Source organism: Ruditapes philippinarum, unplaced genomic scaffold, assembly GCF_026571515.1.
Source record: "Ruditapes philippinarum isolate M1 unplaced genomic scaffold, ASM2657151v2 ctg3047_1_1_1_1, whole genome shotgun sequence".
Taxonomy (NCBI): Eukaryota; Metazoa; Mollusca; class Bivalvia; order Venerida; family Veneridae; genus Ruditapes; species Ruditapes philippinarum.
The window spans coordinates 2,259-10,154 of NW_026860700.1; the positions used below are offsets into that span (position 1 = coordinate 2,259).

The following is a 7,896-nucleotide window of genomic DNA, read 5'->3' on the forward strand; positions in this document are numbered from 1 at the left end:
AACACTTTTTCTTCTGTTTGAAGAAAGGGTATAAAATATACACAAATTAAGTTAAAAAGAAAACCTTTCAATCCAGTTGACAGTATTTTTAGCTTAATCAAATAGTTTTCGAAGTGGAGATGATGCATTTGGAGGTTTCTTCCTAAATAGGTCATAAGACGGTCTTACATATGCTATTGTTTAAAAATAATGTTATTAAAGATATACTATGCTCAAATCTGATATCTGAAAATATTGATAATTGCTACACAGTCTCTTAATAGATATGAAATAAACATGTTTTGACTTCAAACAAAGTGGATGTGTTATGATTAAATTTCTACAAACTAAAGGTGGTCACTATATAAATATACAGTGACATTAAAAGAACTGGCAGTTTTTAAGAAAATACCAACTTTACTTCAGGTGAGCCGTTATAAGAAATGCAGCTTCTAATACATAGTTTATTTGCTTTTTTTTGTTCCAATTAGACAAATCCAGTAAGAACTTCATAGATTTCAAAAAATTTCTGTGATTAAATAGTTTACTAAAAGATGAGCATAGTATATCTTTCAGGAAGTGGTAAATACACATTCACATTGTAAATAACACTAAAGAAGAATGGAATCATAATTATTTTGTTCAAATTTTTGAGTGAGGAATTGAGAATACATCAAGTTCAACTGCAAGAAGTTGCTCATCAAATTTAACCCAAGTATTACATTCATAAGTAAAAAACTTTTGAACACAACATAAAATTTGTATTTGTTACAAATGTACTTATTGTAAGTTTAAATGTCTTGAAAATTAAATTTTGTGACGCTACAATGTGTCTTGTTTATCATACTTTTAATGTTTCTACACACAAAGCAAATGTTTTAATACCTTAATTGTAGAAAGTGCAAATACAACAACAACAACAACAACAAAAACAACTTTTACCAGCTTTTCCTTTTGATTGATCGATACAATTTTCAAAGATTTATCGTAATTATATGCTAAGCTTCATAAAACAACACTAAGAAAATCTTTAAACGGAAAAACTGTTTTTTGTAAACTTTTCTCGTTTTCTACTTTAGGTTAATAACAGACAATTTCGACAATTCCGATGGCTCAATGTCAGCAAGTTCCTATGGAAGGTCAGTTTAATCATAATACTATTTTAAAAAATGTTGAATCATTTATACGTTCTTTTTTATTTTTCTATTTATTTTTGAATAGATAATTAAATAATAAAGTATGATTGTATACACTCGAGAACTAGCTTAACTTATGTTGCAATTAAATACCATTAACATATTTCTTACTTTCGGGAAGCAAAAAAAGTACACATCACAAAATTTTGATTGGTTCACGACATGTTTGTATAGTTATGTTTTTTCTCTAATACATTATTACTTTTAAACAGACAATCAAATAGTATTTGATGCTAAAATATTAAACATTTCTGTATGTTTAGGCCAATACGACGCTCCAACGAAACAGTTAAATGAGCAACAATTATGTCGAGTCGCTGAAGCTATTGGTAGGAACTATGAACTTCTCGCGATTGAGCTAGGTATAACAGAAGTGGAATTAGACAGAATAATGGGTGATTACAGTACTACCATACAGAAGGTTCTTGGGATGCTCCGACTTTGGCAGAGAAAATTAGGAGAAAGGGCAACAATGGATGTACTTTATAACGCGATTAGCAGGAAAAAGGGCGTTGTCACGGTCAATAATGCAATTTTAGAAGAAGTGATTTCAGACATGTCACGTGTGGTATCACTTAGATAATTTGTTCTATTGGAAACACATCAACTTCATTGATCATTAAAATACTAAATTGTCCTGAAAGAAAAATGAACAATTCTACTTTTCAATGTATAACACTAGCTTCGTAATTCAATATAGCAGACATGATATAGATAATTATACATAGAAAAATAATATAGAAGAAAACTGTTTACGTAATATTATGAATAATTTGTGTTAGATGATCCAAGTGAATTTGTTGTAAAATAATCTGAGATAGATTGTGCAAATTTTACTATATTTCAACCTGCAATGTCATATTCTTCGTGAAAAAGCCAGTCTTAGCAAGTAGCTTTTGGAGAAACTCTTTTAATCTCATTTGAGGCAGTTTTGACGGTCACACTTTTAAGTTCCATTTTGATTTTTTGTCATAAAAATTGAATTATCATTTTTAAGTTTTGTCATTGAATATATCGGTTTGTAATAGTATATGTAAAACGAAGCAAACATAGTATAAACAATGTAAAGAATTTTAAAAAAAAGTTTTTAGAATATGTAAGAATTTTCTTGTTTGAAAAGAGCATATTTTTTTTCGCAAGTTAAAACCATTTACGTTCAATTATGCATAAAATGTCTGTAAGCATCTATAACAAATCGATTCTTACCTCTTTCATTAGCTGAACATCATCATATGTTGAATAGGAATAAGGATAGAAGACACTTCCACAGATTTCCAGTCATTATAAGCCTAGATCATGGACAATTGATTGACTTATTGATCCTTAGAAATGAATATTCTTGAATTATTGTTAAATTCAAAGCGTCAAACAATTTTACATCAACTTTTAGAAAATAAAAATATTTTTAGAAAAATAATTGACATACTGTTATTTAGAATTGTATTGTGATTTGTGTTGGAAATAAAACTGATCATAACCACAGATATGTTTTTAAATTCTTCAAAACAATACTTAAAAGTGAAAGAACTTAAAAATCTATCCGTCTGTCAGTCTGTCATTCCACAAAACTGAATCCCGCAAAAAGTACTGAAAATATTTTAATGAAACTTGATGTATTGATTGATGGCAGTATGGAAATTATGCACGTCTTTTTCTTTTCTTCCTGTGTTGAAAATTCTGGTTGCTATGGCAACAAATAGACTGAAAAAATGGCAAATTTTACACATAAACTGAATCCAATGATAATTCAAAAAGTACAGTCCTGGGAATATTTAAATGAAACTTGACTTGAAATATTAGTAGATGGCAGTCTGGGAATTATGCACGTCTTTTTCCTTTCTTCCTATTTGGATTAAAATGGTTGCTATGATAACAAATAGACTAAAACATGGCAAATTTAACACATAAACTGGATCTAGAGAAGTAATGAAAATATTTTATGAAACTTGAAATATGGGTAAATGGCAGTCTGGAGATTACGCGCGTCTTTTTCTTCCTTACTATGTTGAAAAAGTTGGTCGCCATGGCAACAAATAGCCATAAAACATGGCCTATATAACAATATATGTGATTAGTTAAAAAGAGCTGACACTTTTTATGAAACTTTCAATATGGATAGATGGCAGTATTGAAATTATACACATAATTTTAATCTTGACTATAGGAGTATAGTGAGAGCTGTCATACCTACCAAACGTTGGCAACCTTGTCAAGATTTCTGATTCTAGTTTCTGGTTATCAACCATATCATATGTGACAAGATTTACAACTCTAGCACAAAAGTTATCAGAATTACCTCCCTTGAACTTAGAATTTTCATAAAAATGTTTTTGTTTATAATTTCTTTATTACTTTATGTTTCTGCATAATAATTCATGTTTCATGTAAATATGTACATTTTACGAGACCCCAGTGTAGATTGCCTTTGTTGCAACTATGTAGCCTCTTCAAATAAAGACTTTATAATAATTATTATCATTATTATTATTTATGTTTCTTATCATCACTTAAACCATTTGTGAGAAGGTTCAATACGCTAGCAAGACTATTTCCAGAATAATGTCCCCCTTGAACTTAAGATTTTTTTTCGAGAAATTGGTATATTTTACTCCAACTTCTTCATTATTTATAGGATTTACTTCAAACTCCCATATCATAATAATTTGACAAGGTTTATAAATCTAGTATCCATACTCCTCCTTAAACTCTGAATTTTTCTTATTCATTCTTTCTTCATGGATTTACTTCAAATTCAAAATAAACATTCATTATCAACACCTACATTACTAATTGTTATTTGTTACACTCGCATCATGTATGACAATGTTCATAAGTCTTGCATTTTTATTTCAAGAGTTATCTCCTCTTTAAGAATTTTTCTTTTAAAAATGTTATATTTTGTTAACAGGGATGTTTAAAAAAATAACTTTAGAGTGTCCTTCTTCTGTCTGTCAGTCTGTCTGTCTGTTCATAAATACTGTTTCCTGTGATAACTTTTAAAGAACTTTTCTAACAAGTTTACTTAAAATAAAGAACACTCGAAACATTAGTGAATGATGAATGGCCCTTCAGAATGTTTCTGGGGTTCTAACAGGTAGGGGACTAATGGATTGCTTGCAATACCATGATAATTGCTTGTTAAATTAAACATAAGACGCGTTGACCATTTGAGAAAGATCCTTTTATGATTTTACATTTTTTAGAAATGACCAATGAAATTCCCAGAATTCAGTATGTAATTTTAAAATGACCAATGAAATCTCTACTTATATTCAACCTTTCATGTAAATTGTAGAGGAAGTCAAACTGATTTAAGAGGGCCATAGGCCGATAAAAATTTACAGCTTTAAAATCTTACCATTTTATGAACTAGAAGCTGGAATCGCCTCATATTATATCCTATAAAATGCATCTAGGTGACAGATGACTTAAGAACACACAAATCGGATAAACAAATACAGGATTAAATTCATTATAACTATCATTACCACCATCATCATCACTAGCATCCTCATAACGATCATAACCACCTTCATTATCATCAGTTTTACCATGATCATTACCATGATCATTACCATCATCATCATAACCATCACCATTACCATCATTATCACATTATTATTATTATCATCATCATCATCATCATCATCACCACCACCACCACCACCATCATCAACATCGTTACCATCATCATCATCATCATTTTACTGGTGTACATTATATATCAGAAAGTAAATGTGTGTTTTTGCTATACACAGTTTGTTTCCTGAAAGTTATAACATGTAAGGAGTTATCTATATTCAATCATTTCGCACAAAAAGCAATTGATTCAGTGTAAAGACTTTTATATGCATATTTGATAGCCAACAACATAATTTGTTATCTGAAAGTTTTACATTTTAAAAAATATATGTATTTAACACGTGGTCATTTTACACAGAAACTAAAATGAAAGTAATCAGTGATACGTGAAACAGTCGGATTTCGACGATATGGACTGGTATGAAGCACAACATGAATACCATTATAGCTAGAGTAATAAGTCATCTGAAGAATGGAACCAAACCGACATTTAGACCTAAGGTTCCGAGGCTTATGTTATCTCTGGTTATCTTCGTGCCAGATCAAAGCTCATTTTTCAACAACAGGCTCATTATAGAAGAACAAAATTAATGTTTTGAGTTTCAATCGCCTTAAACTTGTGTTGCCTTCAGATTTGAGGGGGGATGTCTTCCATACAATCCATTCAGATTTAGGACACCGACGACGGGAGAAAACACTTTCATTATCTAGAGAACGCTTCTTCTGGCGATGGATGGAATTCTTATTAGTGGTAATAGTAAGATAATGTGACCAATGTATCAAAAGAAAAGCCCGGAGCAGCAAAGCAGAATTAGTAAACGTTTATCTTCATTTCCAGTGGACATACAGTATATTGATTATAATTATTATATTTCATTAGAACTATCAAAATGTGGCTTCGGAAATGATTTAGTAATTACCGACTATTTCAACAAACAGCGAACAGCAAAAGCAACAGTTATTTTTGACGATAACGGAATAATGTAAAATTGCCGGTACTTATAATTAAATAACAGCTATTTTTTACCCTCAAGGCAATCCCATGGAACGTTTCAACTCCACAATTTGAAACAAGCTATGAACTTTTGTAGATAACCAGACAGGCAATTGTAAGGACACGTTTCAACATGCGTATAATTGGTACAAACATAATAGCACTGACTATTCACAATACTTCTTTATATTTGACCGCATATTTGACCGCCAGCCTAGACTGGCAATTTATGCATTTCCTGGACTACAAACATACAATAAAAACAAGCTATGCCATTCAGAATATATTCATCACTTGAATGATTATACAACGCAAGACACAATTAAATGTATAATGACATTAAGACAAGACATCTGAAATAAGTTCCTAGAGATAGAAAATTGGTTCATAATGTGTCAGTCAGAGAAAAGAATGAGCTAGCTGATAAATTGAAATATCACCCATATGTCATTATCAACCATACAAATGCTGACACAACCGTTATTCATGTAAAAACATCAGCAAAATAAGAACATTGCATCGAAATCTCTTATTGAAAATGTTATGTACAAGACAAAGATTCATCTTACCTTAATGAACTTTGGAACAAGAAATGGACACGTCTGTTCTACTTTCTGATGAAGACACAATTGGGAAATATGTAATTCGTCAACGAAAGAATCAGGAAATATGTTTGGTGAATCCACAACCAATTAAGATTCTGGTGCAGAAACAAATGTTACAATTTATAAAACTAAAGGAAAGAAAACAAAGCCTTGGACGATGAGAAGGAATGGCTGGATAATTGGATAGAGTATATTAATTATAGTATACCATGGAATTATATGAATTGATGTCAAGGAGTTTAAAAAGATTAATTTACGTATTAAAGCAATTAAGACAAAATAAACAATATATCATGAACATACCACTATATTATACATTTGAAATATCATATCAATATTATTCATACCCTTATATATTTATATATCGCGACATATTACAGGCGTCGAATTGTCAGCATAGTCATCACGATAAATGTTTTTATTTTGATGTGTTTTTTATTTCATTTTATGTTGCGAGAATTCTTTATAAAAGGGACTCCACTGAGGTTTTTTGACATGATGTAACTGGAAATATTTTCTTTCGAAATTAAGGTTCCATTTGATGCAGGTATATATCAATACGTTATGTGCAAAATTTCAAATTATTCGCTCTGTTTTTCCACAATGATTATTTTGATTGAGAAAAATGACCCAAAATAGAACAGCGTTTCAACTATTTTCGCTCAAATCGAACTAAGAATCGCAAAAAAAATACGATTTCAATTTATTTCTGAGTATATGTATAAATTATCCTTTAAATATCCTTTTGTTTGAAACGTGCGAGTTGATCCATGTAAGAAATTCAAATGTTATGATTTTTGGCTTTTGGACATCAGTGGAGGTCCTTTAAGTTAAGATATTTTATTTTTTGACTAAAAACATTTCGGTTTCCTGCATATCATTAGATGTTGGGGCTAATATGTCACAGGTGTAGAAATGCACATATATATATCATCACTATATATCCAATATACTAATTCTCTACATTTAAGCAGTATGCTGTACCAATGTAAATCGACTACTCAACGTGATATACAATAACACTGTTTTGTTATCTTTACTATTCCTTGGTTCTTTGGATAATTTTTATGACGTACATATGTTTGACCAAAAGGGTAAATTAAACACTTTATTTCGAAAAAAAGATTTAGATTATATTGTACTGTGTATGTTTGGTTTTTATAACCTTACATTAAATCATTAAATTAACTATAACAAAACGGCATTGATACAAAGCATCAAATGCGTCGAAAAATAAATTTCTAGATGAAAAGTAGTATACATTGTGCATTAATCAGTGTCAAAGTTCACTTCATCTTGAACTGAATAAACAACAAAATTAAAATATTAAATTTAATCTTAAACTGTTGGCTGTAACTGACTTGGGCTTGCACTTTCATTTTTAATTGGTCATCAATAAATGGAGGGACAACACTATAATTGCTGGCTAATGAAGATAAGACTAAATAGATATATAGCTTTACCTTTATCTGCATTAACCAAGTTTACCCAAAATGTTCAGGGATACTAATGTTATTATGAGGAATAAAAACTGAACAAT

At 30.1% G+C, this 7,896-nt stretch overlaps 1 protein-coding gene across 1 annotated transcript; it reads left to right on the forward strand.

The window, feature by feature from the left end:
• The first annotated feature begins 962 nt into the window (after nucleotides 1-962).
• Nucleotides 963-2,657, forward strand: LOC132713102 (uncharacterized). The gene is made up of 2 exons (XM_060695571.1): nucleotides 963-1,118; nucleotides 1,439-2,657. The coding sequence occupies exons 1-2, from the start codon at nucleotides 1,088-1,090 to the stop codon at nucleotides 1,756-1,758; spliced, it is 351 nt and encodes a 116-aa protein (XP_060551554.1). The 5' UTR covers nucleotides 963-1,087; the 3' UTR covers nucleotides 1,759-2,657.
• Nucleotides 2,658-7,896: the final 5,239 nt, after the last annotated feature.